This window comes from Chlamydotis macqueenii, chromosome 3 (assembly GCF_036417535.1).
Source record: "Chlamydotis macqueenii isolate bChlMac1 chromosome 3, bChlMac1.mat, whole genome shotgun sequence".
Taxonomy (NCBI): domain Eukaryota; kingdom Metazoa; phylum Chordata; class Aves; order Otidiformes; family Otididae; genus Chlamydotis; species Chlamydotis macqueenii.
Window position 1 is genome coordinate 67,227,641 of NC_141558.1, and position 22,881 is coordinate 67,250,521.

The 22,881-nt window shown below is 45.1% G+C and overlaps 2 protein-coding genes across 3 annotated transcripts; one reads left to right on the forward strand and one right to left on the reverse strand.

Moving 5' to 3' along the window:
* Window positions 1–586: 586 nt before the first annotated feature.
* Window positions 587–2,235, reverse strand: RBBP9 (RB binding protein 9, serine hydrolase). Its single transcript, XM_086745472.1, is given in 5 exon segments — window positions 587–784; window positions 787–885; window positions 1,362–1,521; window positions 1,921–1,996; window positions 2,098–2,235. Coding segments are annotated over 3 exon segments (339 nt in total). The 5' UTR covers window positions 1,420–1,521; window positions 1,921–1,996; window positions 2,098–2,235; the 3' UTR covers window positions 587–602.
* On the forward strand, window positions 2,229–22,674 carry SEC23B (SEC23 homolog B, COPII component). Of its 2 annotated transcripts, none has more exons than XM_086745470.1 (20): window positions 2,229–2,357; window positions 5,363–5,598; window positions 6,725–6,782; window positions 7,387–7,473; window positions 7,684–7,920; window positions 8,302–8,387; window positions 9,194–9,338; window positions 9,912–10,070; window positions 10,905–11,020; window positions 12,206–12,329; window positions 12,854–12,934; window positions 13,241–13,330; window positions 14,164–14,270; window positions 14,455–14,608; window positions 15,707–15,784; window positions 16,081–16,242; window positions 17,102–17,188; window positions 18,763–18,918; window positions 19,776–19,841; window positions 22,230–22,674. In XM_086745470.1, exons 1-20 carry the CDS (start codon window positions 2,229–2,231, stop codon window positions 22,317–22,319), a joined length of 2,448 nt encoding a protein of 815 aa, XP_086601596.1. In that variant the 3' UTR covers window positions 22,320–22,674. The 2 variants fall into 2 exon arrangements, with proteins under 2 accessions (XP_086601596.1, XP_086601595.1); XM_086745469.1 differs by lacking the exon at window positions 2,229–2,357 and adding an exon at window positions 3,020–3,130.
* The last annotated feature ends 207 nt before the right edge of the window (window positions 22,675–22,881 follow it).

Genomic DNA, 22,881 nt, shown 5'->3' on the forward strand with positions numbered 1-22,881 from the left:
AAATGGAAGAGAAAGGAGAGAAAGGAAAGAGGGGAAAGAGTTTCGGTTGTAATAGCTACCACCACGGAGCTGCGGCGTCCCGACAGTTCAGTTCGCTCGATGGGGTGACGATCCGTCCGGTGTTGGTCGTCTTGATGTCAGTTCCGTGGGTGTGTATTCCGGCGAATGTGTATTCCGTTGAATGAATGAAGTGAAGTGTAGAAGTGTAGAAGTGTAGAAGAAGAAGTGTCTAAGTCTAGAAGTGTTCCTTTTTACGTTGGTTGTTTTCATTGAATTTCGAGAGCTGGTTTTCCTAGCCGCACCCTTCACCTGGTGGTGATATGCATGCCCATTACCGGGTGATCCATTACCAGGCGATATGCATGTCCATTACCGGGTGATATGTATCTCTGGGCGCTTTGCGGGGGGGGCGGGGGGGGGGGGCGGGGCTACGGCTAGATTTCTGGGAACCAGCTCTGCATTCAGGTTTGCAAGACAACAGGAGTTGCCTTGCAAGATAACGGGAAGCCATTGCTCGGGTGGTGGCCCGCTGTTTCAACAATGTTGAGACAAATTTTTGATACAGTCTTTTACAGGAACATTGCTCTCCACTGTTAGATGCTTCAGTAGAAAATACACCTTTTGTACCCTGGGAAGAAGGAATGGCTCTTGGTTAAAGCAGTTTCCTCAAGCGTTCCCTGGGCAATGACAATCTCCCTGTGGAATTCAGTGTTCGGAAAACGGCCCCTATCTGTGTACTTACACAGTTCTGCTCCTTATCTGTCAGCCAATTCTTCTGTGCTATCCAGGGAATGGAAGAAGGACTGCCGATGGATCCAAACTCTACAATAGCCCTAGGGCAGTTTCATTGGCTCTTCTTCCACTGCCAGGGTCTGTTGAAGTATCATGAGGGGCACAGAGAACAGAGTGGAAAACCTTGTCCTTCTCTCCTCAATGGTTTGTTTAACTTCTTGATATTTCTGTGCAAACAAACTCTTAGCACAGACTGTGAACTGGGAACAGTCACAGATTTCTACAGGTGCTTGAGCACTGAGAAGAGATTGCCTATTACTTTTTTTTTTATAGCCAAGCATTCCATTGTAGATTGTGCAGTAACATTTAAAATATATTTATGTTCCTAATTGCTTATTGTCTGTCCAAGTGGCCACACCTCCTATGCATAGTTTTACCAAAACCTTCATATAGCTAAGAAAAGTGTAAGATGTGTCCCACATAGCTCACAGAGTAGAAAGAAAGAACATCACGCTGTGGCTGGTCACAACAGAGAGCCTCTACAGGCAATCTAAACGCCACAGTTTGGCCAGCTTTTATTTCTTGTGCTAGTTAACTGGTAGGAGGCAATGCCACCTGGATCTCCATACCACTGGCTCTCTTGGTTTTTTTATCTGCTATATCAGAGGTGTAGGCACATACCAGCATGATAACTGGGTGAGTTCTGACATACCTGAGAAAAACAGGAGCCTGATCATCAAATCTACAAGAAGGACCACGCTGCTGGGCAGCTTTTCAGTCACATTGCTCCTGTTGTTTTAAGCTGAGTGTTACCAAGCAACTTCAGAACAGACTTTCTTCTAATAAATTACTTTGAGAAAAATACAAAATACAAAACCATAGATTTCTCTTGCATTTAAAAGAGAGAAAACAGAAAAAAAACCCAAAGCTTGACGGTGCATAGGTGAGCGAATTTGATCACAGGTCACTAAGTTCCTTTAAGTGAAGATGGAGTGACGCTCGTACAGAAGCCTGGGGAATATTTATAGGCTGACCACTACACGAATTGAAGGCAAGCACCCAAGCTACTAGAAGCGGATCAAGATGTTTCAGTATAACACCTTTGCCCCTAGAAGGATGTGTGGAAGTTTGCAGTGTTCAGCAATTGATTTTATGTGCATACATTAAGATAAGACAAATCCCACTTACACAACGTTACACGAAGCTGCAGTGGAGGATTCATGTCCTCGGTCTCTTTAGGAACAGGCTTTGGCTTCAGAAGAGACTGTGGGAAGCAACAAGAGAGGGAAGCAATGAAAGAGGGAATGTACTTGCCCAGTTTCAAGGCACAGACAAGTTTCTGAGGCAAGTCAGGTTTGGTCAGACCTCTACGGCACATCCACAGGCAGCATGTTGCATTTCTGGATATTGTGGCCATCCCCGGATCCTTCCGCACCAGAGGGTCTGGGCACCAGGCTCTTCCCAGCGGGCTGGGGTGCAGGTTTCCTCACAGAGCCATGAACCACTGTGGCCTCAAGCCAGCTGTGAAGTTAAAGCAGGCTCCTGCTTATTTTCTGGGAACAGTGAGGCAGGAAAATCCAATGTACTGGGGTCAGGCATATTTGAAAGCGAACACCAGGAACCTGGTATGTGCACGGTGGGAGATGTGCTGTCGAAGGGTGCGTGTCCTCAGAGCAAACCAAACCAGGCAAATGTTGTCTTGGCCCTTTTCAAGTTCCAGCCTGGAACCGGCTGACTCAGCTGGCCCTGCCTCCTAGCCGACCTGGGCGGCCTCAGGGCTTGGCCTGGCACGCTTTCCAGAGCCAGCGAGCGCTGGAAAGGTGACCCTGGCCTGACGAAGGGGCTGAAAACTGAAGCAAAGATTAGGCTGCTTTGGTCTTGTAGTTTGCTTTTTTTTTTTTTTTTTAAACAGTATCTGTATTATTAGTAAATTTATTTATAACATTTTCCCAGGAGTTTCTACGCTTACAAAGACGACTCTCCCTGCTGAAGGCCACAGCACCTCCCAAAACCACCGACTACCCTGAGAGAAACTCTTCTTCCCTCATCCGGCAGCTCACCGGCCCGTGCCGGAAAGCGACGCCGTTTCCCGCCCCCATACTTAGTAGGGGCATCCCCCCCTTGCCTATATTCCAACGCTGCACCTGGCACCCATAGTCAAGATGGCCTCCCTGACGCCGCCGCCTCGCCATGTTTGGTCGGGTCATGACGCTTCCCGTCCTTCGGAACGGCGCCTAGGGTGCCCTTAGCTAAGATGTCGGCGGAGCCTCGCCGGGGGAGGGCGGTGCGTGCTGGTGCCGCCATCTTGCCTGCGGGCACACCGTAGCGCTGAGCTGGCCTTGCCGGGAGCGCGGGGCCTGCCGGGAGAGAGCGGCAGCGGGCAGCACGGAGCGGGCAGGTGGGCGCTGCGGGGAGGGTTCCTGGGGGTCCTCGTCCCTTTGGGGACGGCGGGTGGTGTAGCGGGGCTGGGGATTTAGTGGTGTCTCCTCTTGCGGGGGCTGTGGGGGTCGGTGGGATCCCCTTTAAGGGGGAGCCTTGGTGGGGGTGGTCAGTGGCATCCGCTGTGAGGGGGGGTTGAGGGGGTCAGTGGCGTCCCCTCTGAGGGGGGGGCTGAGGGATCAGCCTATCGGGGATATTGGGGAGGCTCAGTGGTGTCCCCTATGGGGGGCTCTGGTCAGTGGTGTCCCCTACAGCAGCGCTTGCATGGGGATCAGCAGTGTCCCATGGAGCAGCGCAGGGGCTCAGGGTGTCCCCTGTGGCTCTACCTGGGCCGGGGGTCGGCAGTGTCCCCTGGGGCAGTGCTGAGGGTCCTGGGGCTTGGCAGTGTCCCACAGGGCTGGGCTGGGGTCGGCCGTGTCCCCCGGGGCTGGGCTGGGGGTCAGCAGTGCCACCTGGAGCGGTGCGGGGGCTCCAGTGCTGTGGCAGTGCTGGGCACCAGTGGCATAGGGGGTCAGAGCTGGGCCCTATGGCTTCGCTAGGGAAGTTTTGTTGGGAGGGGTGGGTCAGCAGTGTGCTCTGTTAGCAGCTCCTGTACAGAAACTGGAGTACTGCTACCACTCATGTGCCGAAGCTTTAGTAGGACCCCTCCTCTCCTGGATAGGGGCTTTGGGACCTCCCCACTGCCGGGCCAGGCCCTGGAGGTTGCTGCGACTGGGGCTGGAGGGCCCTGCTGTGGTCAGGAAGCTGGCACACTGGGCAGGCACTTGGCCCTAAACCTTACGCAGCCCTCTCTGGGGTGGGAGTGCCTCCCCTTCTGCTGTCCCAACCCCAAAGCAGGGCTGCAGCCTGTGCCAGACCCAGTCGGGGCTCAGCCAGAGGCAGGGGAGTGGTGCTGGGCTGCAGCTGGAGTAACATGGAGTAAATTCGCACTGCAGTTGCTCTGCATACCTGAGATATCAGGTGTTCATCTTCCTGTTCCTGTGGGGTCTTTTACAGAGAAGCTCAGCTCTGACTTTTACCTTGACAGACCCATTTGTGGTGGGGATGCGTTGCTGAACACTTCTGTTTATCCATCCAGAGGTGAGGGTTAAAATACAGGGCAATGCCTGTAAGCTTGATTTACACCCTTAACAGCAAGGACAAGGAAAATGTTGATGAGTCTGGAGGTCTGTAGGAAAATGTTACACCAGAACTCCTCTGTGGGAGGTGGTGCTTCTGATTTCTCATGCCTGTAGCCCTCCTGAATCTCCCAGCTGCAGTGAGGACCAGGAGTAAAGTAATCCTGGAGCACCTGCCGCCAGAGGTGAACCTCTGAGTTTCCTTGGCTGGAGTGGGTTGTGGTGCTACTGCTCTTGGCTCTGTGAGTTGCTGCCAATGCTGTGTGGTGTTTGTGGGCTGGATTTGATGAGTGAGTTTTTCAGTAGGCTTGTTCTTCCCTTTCTTAGAGGCGTGAAAGGTAACGATGGTCTGAGAGGTCTTGTTCACATCTTACTCTGAAGAGTTTAGTAAGGCAATACAGAGAGTGACTTCCCTGGTGTGTTGGGGATATCTCTCGTTGAATAGCATGTGTTTTCTGAAGTCTGCTGGACTCTCAATTCCTCCCTTACTGGGAGTGGGACATGGTGCTATGCACAGAAGGTGTCTAAAATCACCAAATATCTTTTTTGACATTTTGTCATGTGCTCTTTTCCATCTGTAAGCAGGGTAGACTGGAAACCAGATGACATTTGTGATGAGTGTTTTGGTCTCAGACTTGACCTCCTTTTCTTCCCTCAAAGTTTTAGCTGAAGGCTTCAGGATGTGTTGCAAATCTGACCTGTTTTCCTTTACTGATGCCAGTCAGGCAGGATTGCCTTGAGGCCAGCCTGAAGCTGAATGGGTATTGGGATATTAAATGTACATCACAACAAAAAAAAAAACCCTTGCATTCTGGCTTTGATGTCACATTTCTTTGTTTCTTTGCTGGATTTGGTGGGATTTTAATTGTTTGGGATGTTGATGAGGGCACTGGACAGCAGAGATTAATGTAGTCACATGGTTCATTTGATAACAAGATTAACTCATTATAACATATTGGCTCTGTCTTGCAATGCCTTGTGCCTACATGTTGTTGATCTGCTGACTTCCTTTGCAGGACTGCTGTCCAAACAGGCGACTGCTGCCTGAACGTGTGTTGCTTATGTCCTTTCAGAGCTTCTGTAGTCCCATGGCAACGTACCTGGAGTTCATCCAGCAAAATGAGGAACGTGACGGAGTGCGTTTCAGCTGGAATGTCTGGCCCTCCAGCAGGCTGGAGGCCACGAGGATGGTTGTCCCCCTGGCTTGTCTTCTGACCCCACTGAAGGAGCGTCTTGACCTGCCGCCTGTGCAGTATGAACCGGTGCTTTGTAGCAGGCTGACTTGCAAAGCGGTGCTCAACCCACTCTGGTATGAATTTTTTGGCTTGGGATGTTAAGAGAGGCTGGATAGTACCTAGTTTTTATCTGAACCTCACTACTTTCATATTCCCCTTTTTCTCTGCCCAATGCCTGGCAGCCTTTTTCATTAGATCATAGGATCTTTAAGGTTGTCCAACCATCAACCTAACACTACCATGTCCACTAAACCATGTCCCTGAAGTGCCATGTCTATGTGTTTGTGTAGATGTAGCGGGTTTGTTAAAATCCATGTGTGCCTAATGAGATGTGTTGGATGCCAGCCTGTTACTAGAGCTGTCAGAAACAGAGCAGAAAGGATATGGAAATGGCCAGTCCTCTTACCATCCCAGAGAATTTTGTGGTGAATAATGAAACTTAAAAGAAAAAAAGATGCTGACTGCAGTGATACTGTTCTCTGGGTTGCAATGTTCACTTGTTTTCCTGCTTCCTACACATCCTACTGCTTGTAGGTCAGTTCCAGTATAAGCATCAAAAGTTTTCTTTGAAGTTTTGCTGATAATTTAAGAGGAATAATCTCAGTCCCAAAATCATGTGATGATCATATACTGGGAGCATTGCATTGGGCTGAGAAAAAGCAGGGAAGGCCAGTAAGAGGAAGTAAGAGATAATGCCCATGAAATAAGAATATAGCCAGGCTTTACTGCACCAGCAGTTACAGGATGTTGTAACGGGCAAAGGAGAGTAAACTCTTTGGGGCAGGGAACAGCCTGTTTGTTCAGTGTTTGTGCAGGATCTGGGTGAATGGCTTCTGCTGCTCTGTGACTGGAGTACTTGTGTGCTACAGCTGTACAAACAAGAAGATGACTGAGATAAACTGAAGTGTAGTGAAAGAATGGTTAGACCCAAGTCTTGGCCTGCCAAAGGCTAAGCTCTGGAGAGCTGTCAGTGGTCCATCATGCTGACAAGCCTGGAAGTGACAGGGCTGAATGAGCTAATGGACTTTCTGGCAGTAGAACAAGAGTCTGAATCCCTAAAACTCTTGTTGTTCAAGTTGGAGCATTAGAGTGTCTGGTACTCTATTTCTTTCTCAGTGCGGTGAACCAGCATGGATAATTGTGAAGCTGCACTGTAAAATTGTTCCTATAGTTACACTAATGCCTCGTCTTCCCTTGCAGCCAAGTTGACTATCGGGCCAAGCTCTGGGCTTGTAACTTCTGTTTTCAGAGAAATCAAGTAAGTTGGAAAAAGCATCAGCCCTTTAATCTTTCCAGTGAAGATTTTATTGATGACCTCCGCGGGCAAAGGAGGTTAAGCATAAATTGCACTGTTCTAGATTCCTTTCCTTGGCCTTTTTCTCTTGTGAACCCAGGCCAGAGTACTTGTTAACGGGTCTGTTTTACCTGACATCTTGTCTATTTGCAGTTCAGTTTTGCCTGTGATTTTCCCAGTGTGCAGGGCATAGAAAGGAGATAATTCCAGTCTGTTTTTTGGACTTGACATTTACTGTTTTTGCCAAGTATGAAATTCATTAGATTTGAGTAGACTTTTGCCACCAGAAAGTGTCACATGACTAAATGAATTTCAGCTTAGGTGTAGTTGCTGCTTTAGTCTTACCTTTTATTTGCACTGGATTGAGCAGCTGTCCTTACTGTTGGCCACTTGTCTGTGCTTAGAAAGACAGCAGTATGGGTCTCTTGTCATGAATTAATCAGGTTTGTGCAGTAAATAAAGAGTTAAATAACCACATAATGAGCGGGCCAGCCTCTGTACTGCAGGGGAGGGCCCTACATTTCTGTCCTGCAGCTTTCTTGTCCTGATTTTTTGTTCTCTTTTTCAGTTCCCTCCAGCATATGCAGGCATATCTGAAGTCAATCAACCAGCAGAGCTTATGCCTCAGTTTTCAACAATTGAATATATAGTGCAGGTAAATGAGTCATAGGAAAGTTTGAAGCCCCCAGAATTGTCTTGTTTGTGATGGCTTATATATGTATTAGATTTACTTATGATAATGCAAATAAATAGCATTTCTGCAAGGTGCTTAAGGTAGGGCTCATTTTATCCCTTGGCTGGAGGCGTTATAAAGTGTCACCTGGTGTATGCACGCGCCTAATAAATCCATCTCTTTCCACATTAGCGAGGTCCGCAGACACCATTGATCTTCCTTTATGTTGTCGACACCTGCTTGGAAGAGGAGGACTTGCAGGCCCTGAAGGAGTCCCTCCAGATGTCCCTAAGTCTGCTGCCTGCCGACGCTCTGGTGGGGCTTATCACTTTCGGCAGAATGATCCAGGTTCACGAGCTGAGCTGTGAAGGGATTTCCAAGAGCTACGTGTTTAGGGGCACAAAGGACCTGACAGCTAAGCAAATACAGGTATGTTCTGCCGTCTCTTAGGCCAGTTGCTTGTTCTTGTTAACAGTGTTGATACCACTGCTGGTCTTTCAAGCTTTGGGCTCTTGGGGAGGAGGGAGATTTAAGTGCTCTTAACTGTTATCCTGTTTCTGTCCCAGTATCTGTCCTGTCTTTTTGCCTTTGTAAGTTCCTCAGAATCTTGTTTAAGATAGAGTTTGTGTATCTCACATAAAGGACCCATTGATCCATTCCTAGTAGGAGTTCAAAATTGAATAATTTCACAGATTTTAATGTATTTAATGCTACAGTGTTGCAGGCCTCAGGGTGTATTGCTTGACAGCAAATAATACGTTTAGTGTTTGCATACTACATCTCCTCTGCCTCCTCTTTACTATTCTCTAGGATATGCTTGGGCTTTCAAGGCCAGCTGTCCCCATTCAACAGGGAAGACCTTTTCAAACTCCAGAGCAACCTGTTATTTCGAGCAGGTAAGCTGCACCGGCACAGCGGAAGAGCAGGGCAGATGTTTTGTGCCCCTTTGGGGTCCTGCTTCTAAACCTAGGCTTCCCAAGTGGAGTCTTTGTAAAAAGATTGAAGTGGTATTGTCTTGTCACAGTTACTTCTCTACATCAAGTGATACATATGGATGGGATTTACTAGAGCTGCAGGTGATGTATTAGACTTCTATAGTATCTTGGTTTTGCAGTTGCAAGAACATGATTGCCATTCAGACTGGATTTCTCCTTGTAAAACATAGAGTAGCTCTCTTTCAAAAGCAATATTGCTCAGGAGTTGTTTACATCAAGGGCCTGTCTTGTTGATAGACCAATCCATGGGGGTCCTGGTCTATGCATAACAATACCACCTACGTACCACCTCCTACCCCCTGACCCAGCAAGTCCAAAAAATGATTGACAAGCAAGCAGTGGTCCTTGAACAGTAAAGCTGTATTTGCTTCTGTTGAATACAGTTTTCTCTTTCTTAGCTCCTCTTTCAGTGGCAGCGCTTGTGCATTTTGGTAGACTGAATCACCACTGAAGTTCTTTCCTATCCTTTGTGTGACTGCCTTCTTGTCAGTTCCTGATGTCTTGCTTTGATTATTTTTTTTTTAATTTTGCACAGGCCTGTTAGCTTGGAAAGTTTGGATGTAAGAAGGGAACATGTGATGTGACTTTTTACTTCTGATAACTATCTCAGTGCAATTTATGTGTGCCAGGAACAAAGAGACACTTTCTTTCTTCTCTAAACTGGAAGGACTTACAAGCAGGAAAACACTTTATTTTAATTTTTGCAGGTTTCTGCAGCCAGTACATAAGATTGACATGAATTTAACAGATCTGCTTGGAGAACTCCAAAGGGACCCATGGCCAGTGACCCAGGGAAAGAGGCCTTTACGTTCCACTGGAGTAGCTCTTTCGATTGCTGTTGGCTTACTGGAGGTACTCTTAGTGCTGCTGTTTGGGATGAGCTGGTCAAAGTAAGCACCCGGCAGTCTTTGCAGGTGTCAGTCCAGCTTGGTCTGTGGCCCAGTTATGTTGGACTGCAGAGGTGCAATTTGTTTCTGCTGATGTTTGACTGAACTAGCACCAGCTGGGGTAGAGTGGGGTGGGAGTTTACGTGTAAATGGTGAAATATGCAGGTGTTTAAAGGTCTCTGATTCTTGTGTGTATCATTGTGTTGAGGTGATACTATACACTGGGTTTATCTGAGGGTCATCTAAGATGTAAGTAAAAAGAACAGAAACTGCCTACTTCCTGTTACGAACTCAAGACACTTGACGTAGCTTGAATCTAAACTTGAGAGTGCTGTGACTGTCAGGAAATGCATCGCTGTTTATCAAGGTGGCCTCTAGCAGAGACAGATTCCTAATGACATTGCAGAAACACATGCAGATGCTTCTCTAAAGAAAGCATTGTTGCCATTTAATCAGTCTCTCCCTCTCCCCCCCCCGCCCCTTTTTTTTTTTTTCCCTCCCACTCTCTCTCTGATATAAGTCTTTGTTTTAATTTTAGGGCACATTCCCAAACACAGGGGCCAGAATAATGCTCTTTACAGGTGGACCACCAACACAAGGACCGGGCATGGTGGTGGGAGATGAACTGAAAACACCCATCCGTTCTTGGCATGACATAGAGAAGGACAACGCAAGGTTCATGAAGAAGGCCACCAAAGTAGGTGCTAGAGCCTGCTGGGTGTGTTTAAAAAAAAAAAACCCCTGAATATTGTGTCAGAACGCTAAATGGGGGGTAAGGACATAACACACACCTGCATACACTGCTATGTTGACAGCTGCCCAATGTCCTTTCCCAGGGAACAAACGTATTCCATTCTCTCAATGTGGGAACAGTATGTCCAGATATTTGCCTGATTGTCCTTGAAGTTCTTGAGCCTTTTGTGTATGTTAAATTGTGCGAATGGTCAAGGGAAGGGTAATAAAGACTCCCTCCTAGTTACTTCTCCAGCACAGTCTTGTGCCTTCTCAGAGAAGGAAGTATTTCAGTGTAGTTTCTTAGCTGATGGCAGGTGTAGAGTTTGTTCATCACCATCATTGTATCTCCTTCTGGGGAGCAAAAAACCTGTCTTCCAAGAATTGGTCACTTCCAGAAAGCTTCCTTTGTCTTCTTGGTGAATGAAACAACAGTTGAAATAGTAAAAACATCAGGCATGAAATGTGCCTGTCAGCTTAGAGAAAGCAGCGTGACACCTGTTCTCTTAGCTATCTCCTGGAAACCTTTGGGTTTCCCCTAAGTTGTCACAGACAAAGATCCCATGCAATTCATCCACTCTCTGTATTTGTGACATGCAACTCACGCTTGGCCAAGTGCAAACATGCTAGTAAAGAGAAGTGTACTCCAGCAGAGCAGTAAGAGCAAACAGCTGTTCAGTTACCACAGCACTGGTAATTGTTTCCTTTGTACCTTGTGTTTCATGTATTGGCCTCAGCTGGACAGCAGTAGAAAAATTGCCCGTTGCGGTATCCTAAACACTGTGTATGTTTTCCCCAGCACTACGAGACACTGGCTAATCGCACTGCAGCCAACGGGCATTGCATTGACATCTATGCCTGTGCCCTGGATCAGACTGGACTGCTAGAGATGAAGTGTTGTGCAAACCTGACTGGGTATGTTCACAGCAGGAGAGCACCTGTTCTCTTTTTTTCTCTTTTTTTTTTTTTTTTTTTTTTTGAGGGGAACAGTGATTCAGAAGGCAGTTAAGTTTGCTGTCAGGGCAAAAGGGTGAGATTTTTATCATTCTATTCTAAACTGTGGTTTGAATTTGCCAGGAATTATATGGCAAACTTCCCCTGATCCCAGTCCACATGTCTGAAGTCTCAAAGCAGCATGTGAATTAGCACTGCTAGTAGAAAACTCGATGTCCTGCTTTAAGAAAGGTATTCTAAAGCATGGTGCAACATGTCTTTTGCAAATGCCTTCTGCCTCCTTGGGAAATAGCAAATATCCTTTCCAAAATTTATGGCATAGAGATGCCATGCTTTGTGGTGTGTGCATGACTGAAGTGCCATCAGGAGAGCAGAGTGTCAGGCATGGTGGGTAGAAGCTTTCTTTGTGCGGGCCAGATTTTCTCTGCTTAACAACTTACTAGTGCTTTCTCCAGGGATTCTTGGCTTCCCTGGATCTAGTTTTAAGTAACATCTCTAAGGGGTAAATTTCTGTGTTCCATATTGCTGAAAACCTTACGGTCTCTGTGAGGAAGGCTGTATGCTAAACCGGGCCTTTTAGGGGCTCAGCATTGCCATTTAAAATCTGCTGTGTCTAGGGAGTCAAAGGATGGTTTGAGCAAATGCAAAGTATTTGTAAATAAAAATATAATACTCAGTAAGCAGAAGAGAGATTGTTTGACCCTTTGCATGCATTACTAAGCTCCATCTAATCAGGCCTGGGTTTACCAAGGCACTTGAGGGGTGCACAGCACAGATCTGTACATCCATCCTTGTACCGCAGTGGTGCAGCCGTCCTGCCTGGAGTTTGGGTGGTTCCAGCCCTACTCAGGGAAAGCAGGATGAGCAAAGCTCTTTCCTGAGTTGAGATGATTCTAACTAACTGGCAGCTAAAGGGATGGCAAGGAATATAGTTGTGAAAGCAAGCTGGCATTAACTTGTCTGGCTTTGGAGGAGGCATCCATTAATCTGTGTTCCCTGATGTGAACTCTACCTCTGCAAAGGCACGCTTTAAAACAGTTTCTGCATGCGTTTGCACGCATGAGAGCTGGAGGGATGTATCCTTTGTGGTTTACTTCTGGTTCCCAGTTGCTTAAGTTCCCTTGTGTATCATTTTTTCTTTCCCAGAGGACACATGGTGATGGGAGACTCCTTCAATACTTCTCTCTTCAAGCAGACCTTCCAGCGGGTATTTAACAAAGGGTTCAACGGGGAATTTCGGATGGCTTTTGGTGCAAGTTTGGATGTGAAGGTGAGAGATAAGTTTCATTGGATAATATTACCTGGGAAATACAAGTGCTGTTCATTTTGATTAAGTATCTGGGGTGTAGAAAATTCTACATATTTGAGGTCAGCCATAATGCCTGTTTTGGGAGAAGCACCATACTGGAATTGAGTGATTTTTATTTGGAAGCTTATTAAATATGTTTGGGTGGTTTTTGGTGGTGTTTTTTTGTTGTTTTTTGTTTGGTTTTGTTTTTGGTTTTTAAAAAAAAAAAAGCCCTGAGCTCAGCCTCTCTGCACTCAGCAAGGAACATTTCATACTTTCTCATGGTCACTATAAATATGCCTTCATTATTATAATGTGACTATGTGGATTCTCTTATGTTCACTAATTGTAGTTGGGTGATCTGGGAAAGAGGTACTTTCCCTGACAGCAATGTGTATGTACCATCTGGTGAAAGCTCAGCAACTGATTTAGTCTGTGTGTATTCTATGTGACTGACTTGATTAAAAAAAAAAAAAAAACCCACAACTTTTTTTACCTTGTTCTAGACCTCTAGGGAGCTGAAAATTGCAGGAGCTATTGGACCATGCATATCCCTGAATGCTAAAGGGCCATGTGTCTCTGAAAACGTAAGTTTCTGAGGTGGAAATAAAGACTTAAATAACCAGTACAGAGTTTATGTCTAGACCTACAGCTCAAATTGTGGTTTGCAAGAACAACAATTTGGAAACATCCCTAGGAAAAGACAGTCTTTCCTAGTCTTGCCCTGTAATGCTTTCTTTTAACTGTATGTCCTTCAGTAACTTCATTCACACCCAAAAGATAAGAAATCTAGAAGGCCTGCCGTAACTTGTACCTCTGATCAGAGTTTAACATAAGCTTGCCTTACGTGCTGCTAGAGACAAAAATGTTACTTTCTTTTCAATTCTATGCAGGAGCTTGGAATTGGAGGAACATCCCAATGGAAAATTTGTAGCCTGGATCCCAGCACAACTCTGGCCATTTACTTTGAAGTGGTAAATCAGGTCAGTCCTGGCTTGGTTGTTTTTTTTTTTTTTCTGTTGTTGTTGTTTTGTTGTTGTTGTTGCCTTTTTTACACAACAAAGTATTTGTAACAGGGCCAGGAAATGCAACGACATCGTCTGTGTTGCAGATGGATGGTTGCAAAGCAACCAAGTGTTTTGTGCCAAAGAAATAGTCTTAGGGGTTGTTTTCATATGCGTAAATAGCCTAATATTTCTGTTCTGTACAAAACCAGCATTCTTTCCTTATCTTCTTTCTATGGTATTTATTTAACAAAGAAGAAGTTGTCTTTTTGCCAGTAGGTGTTGTGGAGGATAGAAGTATAAATACCTTCAAATTCATGGAGGGCTGATCCTCCAAGATGTAATAACTTGATGGCTCAGAAGCAGCTTTTAGCTCAGGAAGTTTTTGAGTATGTGGCAGCTAGAAGCTAGGAAGACCACTCCAAAGGAATTCTATTCCATGTTTGTCTCTCTTTGTGTTCGCTGCTGTGTGGGCTTGTTACTGTTGGGAATAGGATGGTGGACTCGCAGGACCTTAGCTCAGACCTCGTACTGCCATTCTTAGGTTCATTACTATAGAGGTGGTATGTTGCAGCTGTCTTTAAAGGGACAAGCTGATAAAGTCTCAGGCACAATATTAAATGGGCCCAGCACCACTGGACTCTGAGGGCTGCTGGAAAACACAACACTAACAGACGTGTCTCTCTTCTCTGGTCAATCTCTAGCTTTTACTTATTCTATGATTACTCAAATGATGCCCTGGATGTCTCTGTAGTGTACAGACTTATGAAAAAGCCAGCTCGTTTTGAAGGCTTACCTTGTTCTGTTTGCAGCACAATGCACCGATACCTCAGGGAGGCAGAGGGGCAGTGCAGTTTGTCACTCAGTATCAACACTCCAGTACGCAGAAACGCATTCGTGTCACCACCATAGCCAGAAAGTGAGTATCTCATGCCAGTTCTTTGGCAGATGGCAGAAACTTAAGCCTCAGTCTGTGCTGGAATTTTTCTAAGCTTTTTGTTGCATGCATTGGCTGCAGAGTATTTGGCACAGGGAGGCTGGATCTGGTTTAGGCTTTGCTGAAGGTGAATGCATGTAGCACTAACCCTTTACTAACCCTATAGTTGGGCAGATGCACAGAGTCAACTCCAGCATATAGAAGCTGCATTTGACCAGGAAGCAGCTGCTGTGCTGATGGCACGACTGGGAGTGTACAGAGCTGAATCTGAGGAGGGACCTGATGTTCTGCGATGGCTGGACAGGCAGCTGATCAGACTGGTAAGATTAATAGACTGCAGTTGGGTGCATTCTTGAATTTACTAAAAATGGTCTCTGGAAATTAAAACACCATTCTTTTTCCAGATTTACTTGCTTTGTTTGTGTTCTGATCACAGTCACATAGTTGTAGTATGAGATAGTGTTGTAGTGTGCAATAGCTCAGAAACCAGCATGAGCAGGGTAGGTAAACACCCCGTCATGCTGAAGGGTTTAAACCCGAGATTAAAGAAGTGATAGTGAAACACAGAATAATGCAGGTGGGAAGGGGCCTCTGGAGGCCTCTGGTTCAACTCCCCTGCTCACAGTAGGGCCAGCTTTGAATTTAGAGCATGTTGCTCCAGGTCTTGATAAGCTGAGTTTTGAAGATCTCCGAAGATGGAGTTTCTACTGCTTCCCTTGACAGCCTGTTCCAATGTTTCATCACAGTCACTGTGATTATTTTTTTTTTCTCTTTTCTCCCCCACCCTCCCCAAATTTCCATTTCTCTAGCTACCTGTCAGGTTGCTGTAGCCAGCGATATGACTCTTTGATCCCACTCTTCACCAGGACGAACAAACCCAGCTTCTTCAGCCTCTCTTTCTACATGAGGTGCTCCAGCCCCTGACCAGCTTGGTGGCCTCTGCTAAACTCACTCCAGTATATCTGTCTGTCTTGCACTGTGGAGCCCCAAACTGGACTCAAGCATTCCGATGCGGGCTTACCAGTGCCAGGTTCAGGGTAGTAGTCTTCCACAACTTCATACTGTCTATTCCTTTGAATTTCAGAAGCCTGAATTGCCTAAATCAGTTCTGGCTTTGTCCAGACACCCATGTGGAGTTGATACTAACAGATACAGCAAATCAGACACTGAAGAAACAGGGGCCAGAATAAAAAAATAGATTGAACCATTGTTCTCATTCCAGTAAGACACAGAAACCACTGATTGAAAGAAAAACAAATTTTTATTACTTGTTATTGTCACTTTCATGCCTTGGTTGCTCTGTTGAAAAACAACCAAAAGAACACACCCTTCCCCAAAAAAAGTGTTAATTCTAAAAAAAAAAAAAAAAAAAAAAAAAGAGAGACAGGTAACTAAAGTATCCATTTTGCTTCCAACAGTGTCAGAAATTTGGACAATACAACAAAGATGATCCCAACTCCTTCAGATTGTCAGAATCATTTTCGTTGTATCCCCAGGTAAGAACTTAACTTCCCTCAGCCATGGGAAAAGTGTGCAAGGGGGAGGGAAAGTGATGGTAGAACATCTTGTACCATTTATCAGATTCAAGAGAGGAGGAATGTACATGTTTTTAATTTGGTGGGCTGATCCTGTAGTTTACTGTTGCAAATGACTGATAAGGGAAGAACTCTGAGGAGTTAATAAGGGGTAGACTTTTTTTTCAAAGAATTTGCAGTTCAGAAAGATTGGGCTTGGGTGCAGAAGTTTTGGCAACTTGGTGACATTTCCCTTCCCACTCATCTTTCTGGTGCAGTTCATGTTCCATCTGCGACGCTCCCCATTCCTGCAGGTCTTCAATAACAGTCCAGATGAATCTTCTTATTACCGTCACCACTTTGCTAGGCAAGATCTGACCCAGTCTCTCATTATGATCCAGCCCATCCTTTATGCTTATTCTTTTCATGGACCTCCTGAGGTGAGTCCCTGTTTAACCGTAAGAGGTGGATCAATCCAAAATAATGAGTATTCAGTCAGAGTAACACTATTTCAGCAAAAAGGCCCCTATATATATTTAATCAAGGTAATTATTAAAGGACGAGATGTGGCAATGTAAAATAGGAATTGTGTTTTCAGTAAGCTTACAGCTTTGATTAAAAAAACCAAAACCACCAAAAAACTCCCCAAAACCCAACCTATCGCCCCTACTCCTGATGTCAAGCCACAGCCCCCACCCCCTAACATCTAGTGAATATTGCAGCTGTCAGTATAACTTTTTTGCTTCTCTGCCAGAGGCTACCATCTCCACTGTGTAAGTCAGCAAGCCTCAGCCCTTCCAGGGCATAACCTCCCACCAGCTGCTTACTTTCAGTTGTTTATACAGCCTTGTTTAACTGTCTGCAAGTATTCAGTGGATGGACACAGCTTCCCTTACATTGACAGCTTCCTTGAAAGGAGTGTGTCTGGCAGGAAAGAAACGCAGGAGCTGCTGGGGTAACACTTGGAAACCTTCTCGGCAGCATTTGCCAGAGTTTACATGTTATTCCTTATTATTCTCAAGATACTCTTGCTCAAGATCATTTCAAATTAAACATGGCTAGCCATAGAAATTGCTGTCTTGCATCCTGCGCTTCATACAGTAGCTGATAGCCTGCTGCTTCATTCAGTGATGCTGCAGAAGGCTGACCACGCTCTGCAGGGCGTTCACATGGACTGAGCAGCCCTCTGTGGAGTTGTGTCTATATGGGCAGGGCTGCCCCAGCTGTTCAGCCAACCATGGAGGGTAATACAGTTCTGAGGGCCTGGTGACACCTGACTTTCTTCCTTCTTTTCCCCAGCCAGTGCTTTTGGACAGCAGCAGTATTCTTCCTGACAGAATCCTACTGATGGATACTTTCTTCCAGATAGTTATCTACCTTGGTGAGGTACAGTGAAATACATTCTCATTCTCTGTTTGCACTCCCTCCTTCCTGCCATGCGTGCGTGCAGTGTCACTGTTGGTATAAAAAGAGCTGTTGGCAAAGGCCACACTCGCATAATGAGATCATATACACGCTGCCAGTTGTAATACAATTACCACACAGTTCAACTTAACAAAAAAAATCCTACTGGAGTCACTAAGGATGTGTTCTGCACTGAGGAATAGCTGTCATGTTAGCTTGGTAATGAAGATGGTCCCTTACCATGCCTGGAAAAAGACAGAGAAAGATGAAACTAAGCAGGGCAGAGAGCTGCAGTTTGATTTTCAGATACGTGAGATACTTGGTTGCTACGTTTAGACACATATAAAGAAATCAGCCACAAATTTTACCAATTTTTGCTTGAGTTCCTGCTAATTTCCTTTCATTGTGACTGAGCTAAGTGCTTAGGTACTTGCCCTTTCTGAAAATTTATATCTATGCCAATATCCAAAGCCTTGGCTTTCCAGTGCCTCTTCAGTATGCAGACTTGTAGATCTGTATTTTAATCATGTCTGTTTTTGTAGGGGAGCAGTATGCTACTGTAGCTGCAGAATGGAAATTACTCCATAAAGTAGTTATAGGGTAAGGGATGAAGAAGAAGATGGTTTTCCACTTTTTTTTTCTCTGAAAATCTCCCTGTTTTTTGATGCCTTTTTCCCCCTTGTATCCTTTATAGTCCTGCTTGGGGAGTGGCCCTCATCCAGTTTCTTTTACCTAAAGATGGCATCAGATTGGAGTAGTTGAAATAAACCCGTTTTGTTTTATGGTCAAACATTCCTATTAGTGAAAACTTTTGGGGAGGCATTTTAACTCTTCCCTTTGTTTTTGAACTAAGCTACTTCATTTAATGATTGCTATTAGAATGCTCGATCCTTGGCGTGATAGTTTGTGGCAGCTCCATCATTAGCTCCCAACTTGCCTCCATACAGGATTTGTTCCCTTTGCGAAATGAGCAGGGATACCTGATTGATGTGAACAGGAGTTGAATGCTTGAGTCAACAATGACAAATCTTCCAGAGTTGCCTTAAACCAGTTTCTGTCTGCTGTTGCAAAGCAAGACACTGAGCAAGACCTCAGCAACTGGGTAAAATTTAGACAAAGGAAGAGCTGGGTGTGTGACCTGTGCATGTACAGAGCAATTGTTAGGTACATGGTTTTAAGTATTTTGAAAATCCTGTTCAGGCAATGGCTGCTTCATTTAAGACCAAGTCAGATTCAGAATGTCAGTCATTTGTGAATGTTTTGTGTTTCTGAGTTGGCACAGGCTGAAAAATAAAGGCTTGAAGATCACTTTCAATTAATTGCTCTTGCACTGCACAAGCTGCTGCCAGCTTTTGTGTTGAGTGTCTGTTCTTAAATTCAGAAACAGACAGAAACTGAATAATGTTATTGCCAGAGTAATGAAGGCATGCATTTGTCCTGTGCTCTGTAAGCAGAAGTACAGGTAATGTTCTGCTGCCTTAAGTTGTGCAGGTTAAAAAGGCGAGGCTTGCAGACATCTCTACTATTTTTTAATTTCCTCCTTGTCCCGTCAATAGACTATTGCACAGTGGCAGAAAGCTGGTTACCAAGACATGCCTGAATATGAAAACTTCAAGCACCTACTGCAAGCCCCACTGGATGATGCCCAGGAAATCTTGCAGACGAGATTCCCAATGCCGCGTTACATCCACACTGAACACGGGGGCAGTCAGGTAAGGAGGTTTATCGAGGAACGCTTTCTGTTGTTGAATAGAGCAAATACCTGTCTTTTTCTGCTTTACTAAAAGGATGGTTCTGTAAGTTAAATACAGTAGCAATTTAGCTCTTCAAAGTATAGAGCTTGCATATTTTCTCCTGAGCTCGTGCTACAACATTGTCATTTAATAAGTCAGTCATTTACTGGATGTGCTTTTGAAATCTGAAAATGGAAAAAAAACCAAAAAAAACCAGAAAAGCCAGCGTAGTTAATTTTTTATTCCCCAGGCAACCTATCTAAACTTACCCAAGACAGGGAGTGCAGTTAGCTTGCTAGAACATTAAGTTACGCTGAATGATTGACCATCTGTTCTTTTATTCTCGGATGCCGAATGAGGATATAAAATAGTTTCTATTTTTGCTCTTCCTGGAATTGCACTTGTGCAGTGCTTGTCTCTGTGTGGCTTGTTTGTAGCAGTGAGGAGGCATGAACTGATGCTCCAAAACAAAATTTTTGTATTAATTTCTGACCTGATTGTGTTATGCTGGTTCTCCACTGACCTCTTTTCTGAAGAGCAGACAGGGGCATGCGAGGGCCAGTGCTGGTGACATGCCCATGTCACATGGAACCAGAGCTGCCCTCCCAGGTGAGTGCTGCTTGCTGTAGCAGAGCACTCTGTGCCCCCATTGGAAACAAGTTGTCTGTGGAGCAGGGCTGTTTCTGGGCTTGAGGTCTGTTTAAGTTAAATTAGCGTCTTGCTTGCAAAAGTGGAAGAACATCAATAGTCATGTATCTAAGGTGGTAAGAAGTCTTGAGGAAGCTGACGGGTCTGTCATTTTACATACCTACTTCTCTAATGTTTTGTCTTAACAGGCCCGGTTCCTCTTGTCTAAAGTCAACCCTTCTCAGACCCACAATAACCTCTATGCCTGGGGACAGGTAAGCAGTGGCAGAGCTGCTCGTGTTTGTGAATACCGTGAAGTGTACATTTACATATCTGTCGATGCATTAGCCATCCTGCTTCACCTCAGGGCCACAAACCATGAGCTGTTTACATTTGATCTCTGTTTCTTACTTAAGAGCGTTTTGCAGACATATGTGACTGGATTTGAAAACTTCACCGTGCTTTGTGGTGCAAGGAAACAAAGTTGTTTCTAGGTACCAAGGGATCTGATAATGGAATTACCAGCTGAGACTGCAATAATTGTAGCATTTTAAAAGACACAACTAATTTATAAGATTTGCCGCTAAGGCTTAGGCAGGTTAGATTTTTATTCAACCTGCTTATTTGAGTCCATGGCTGTTGATAAGAGAAACAGTACTGGTGGGGAGCACTAGATGACAAGATGATCAGAATACAGTTTTCAAGCCTGGATGATTAGCTTATGTTTCTTTTCTTGTGCTGAATCCCCTGCAAATTTTCAGCAAAGTCCAGTTGACTTTGGGGCTTTTTCTCAATGGATCCAAGGAATGGCTGTCCAAATAGAGGTGCTGCCAGAACAGCTCAGTACCTCAGCAGCTTGATAGCAGGAGATGAGTGGTCTCCACCTGATCTCCTTCTATGACCAGGTGACCTGCTTACTGGGTGAGGGAAAGGCTGTGGATGTGATCTACCTGGACAGACAGCCTTTGACACTGTCTCCCACAGCGTTCTCCTAGAGAAGCTGGAAGCTCATGGCTTGGACAGGTGTACCCTGCGATGGGTTAAAAACTGGCTGGATGGCCAAGCCCAGAAAGTTGTGGTGAACAAAGTTAAATCCAGTTGGTGGCCAGTCACAAGTGGTGTTCCCCACGGCTCAGTTTTTGGGCCAGTCTTATTTAATATCTCTATCAATAATCTGGATGAGGGGATTGAGTGCACCCTCAGTAAGTTTGCAGATGACACCAAATTGGGTGGGAGTGTTGATCTGCTGGAGGGTAGGAAGGCTCTGCAGAGGGATCTGGACAAGATGGATCAATGGGCCGAGTTGAACTCTATGAGGTTCAACAAGGCCAAGTGCAGAGTCCTGTACTTCGGTCACAACAACCCCATGCAACGCCACAGGCTTGGGGAAGAGTGGCTGGAAAGCTGCCTGGCAGAAAGGGATCTGGGGATGCTGGTAGACTGCCAGCTGAGCATGAGCCAGCAGTGTGCCCAGGTGGCCAAGAAGGCCAACAGCATCTGGGCTTGTATCAGGAACAGTATGGCCAGCAGGAGTAGGGAAGTGATTGTGCCCCTGTACTCGGCACTGGTGAGGCCGCACTTTGAATACTGTGTGCAGTTTTGGGCCCCTCGCTACAAGAAGGCCATTGAGTTGCTGGAGCGTGTCCAGAGAAGGGCAATGAAGCTGGTGAGGGGTCTGGGGCCCAAGTTTTCCCAAGCAGCTGAGGGAACTGGGATTGTTTAGTCCAGAGAAGAGGAGGCTGAGGGGAGGCCTCATTGCTGTCTACAACTACCTGAAAAGAGGTTGTAGGGAGGTTGGTGTTGATCTCTTCTCCCAGGTAACTAGTGATAGGACAAGAGGAAATGGTCTCAAGTTGTGTCAGGTGTTTAGGTTGGATATTAGGAAAAATTTCTTTACTGAAAGAGTGATCAGGCACTGGAACAGGCTGCCCAAGGAAGTGGTGGATTCACCATCCCTGGAGGTGTTCAAAGAACATGTAGACGTGGCACTTTTGGACATGGTTTAGTAGGCACGGTGGTGTTGGGTTGGCGGTTGGACTTGATGATCTTGGAGGTCTTTTCCAACCATAATGATTCTATGATTCAGAATGAGTGCTCTGTGCCTTTGATCTCCCTTCCTATATCCCAGCTACACATGGGGCACAGGTGGACCAGGACAATTTTCTGTGGTGGTTGCTGCTGAAGGAAGCAGCTAATTTGATCTAAGATATGCTCTTACAGGTTTCAGATGACCTGATGTAGAAATTTATCTTCACCCTTTCCTACAAATATGATTTAAAACTCTTAGATCACCGTGTATTTAGTATTCTGGAAAAAGTAACAAGCATATGGATACATACAGATCTAATTTATCTGAGAATAGTAGACTTTTATATCCTCTTTCTTTACCTTGATTGTGTAGAGCTTTGGGCAGCAAAATTCCTAATGCTTTAGAAAGAAGATACTTTATTTTTTTCCAGCAGTTCAGATTGCACTAGAGGATAGTGTCAGTGCTGTTGCCCAAAAGTAGCATCTCTCCAGTAGGTATCTGTCCTTTGCAGGGAAAAAGGTGGTTGATTCAGCAGGCAGTTAGTTCAGAGTGCTGACACCTGATTCGCTTTCAGTTAGTCCCCAGTGTTAACCACACCATTTTAGGCTCATTGTTTCTTTATTTTTTTCTGCAGGAATCGGGAGCCCCAATCTTGACAGATGATGTTAGTCTCCAGGTATTCATGGACCATCTGAAAAAGCTGGCAGTTTCAAGTGCATCATGACTTTGATCAAACCGAGAAGCAAGAACAGAAGAGTTGCATAAGTCATGTTGATGACAGAACTGGAGCAATTTATTTATGTTTCCTTCTCTCTTTTAGACTAAAGTTTTTAAGTATGAAATGAAATAAATAATCAGGGAAGGTTTTTTACTTGTCCCTTCTAGATATTAATTTATTTGTATTCCTTTTTGTCTATATTATGTTTACTCTGCATTTTTCATACATTGTAATTCAAGCTAGAAGATGTTTTAGCCAATGTAGATTTTAACGGTCTTTAGCTTTAACATTATGTGTTCTTAAAAGTTGTCTTTTAGCAACAAGGGACTGTATTAATGAAAAATAAAACTGGGTAAGAGCATTACTACTTAGTGCTATCCCCAATTCAGCAGTACGAGCAATGGACTTGGCCTACCACCCTTCCTTTTTGAAAACCTAACACTGGGGTACGTACACGAAAATAGTTTCAGTTTCTGTTACCTAACTGATATCTTCAGTCATTAATCGTTTTTCAGTGGGAGGTCTTCTAGGGGCAAGACAGTGCAGAAGAAGTGTCAGATGGTGGAGA

Excerpts from the sequence above, each read along its gene's own strand:
- SEC23B (XM_086745470.1), top strand. The coding sequence starts at position 2,229 with ATGAACCACTGTGGCCTCAAGCCAGCTGTGAAGTTAAAGCAGGCTCCT. Across the intron at positions 10,071-10,904 it reads TCATGAAGAAGGCCACCAAA|CACTACGAGACACTGGCTAA; the intron begins GTAGGTGCTAGA and ends TGTTTTCCCCAG. Across the intron at positions 14,271-14,454 it reads GTCACCACCATAGCCAGAAA|TTGGGCAGATGCACAGAGTC; the intron begins GTGAGTATCTCA and ends CTAACCCTATAG.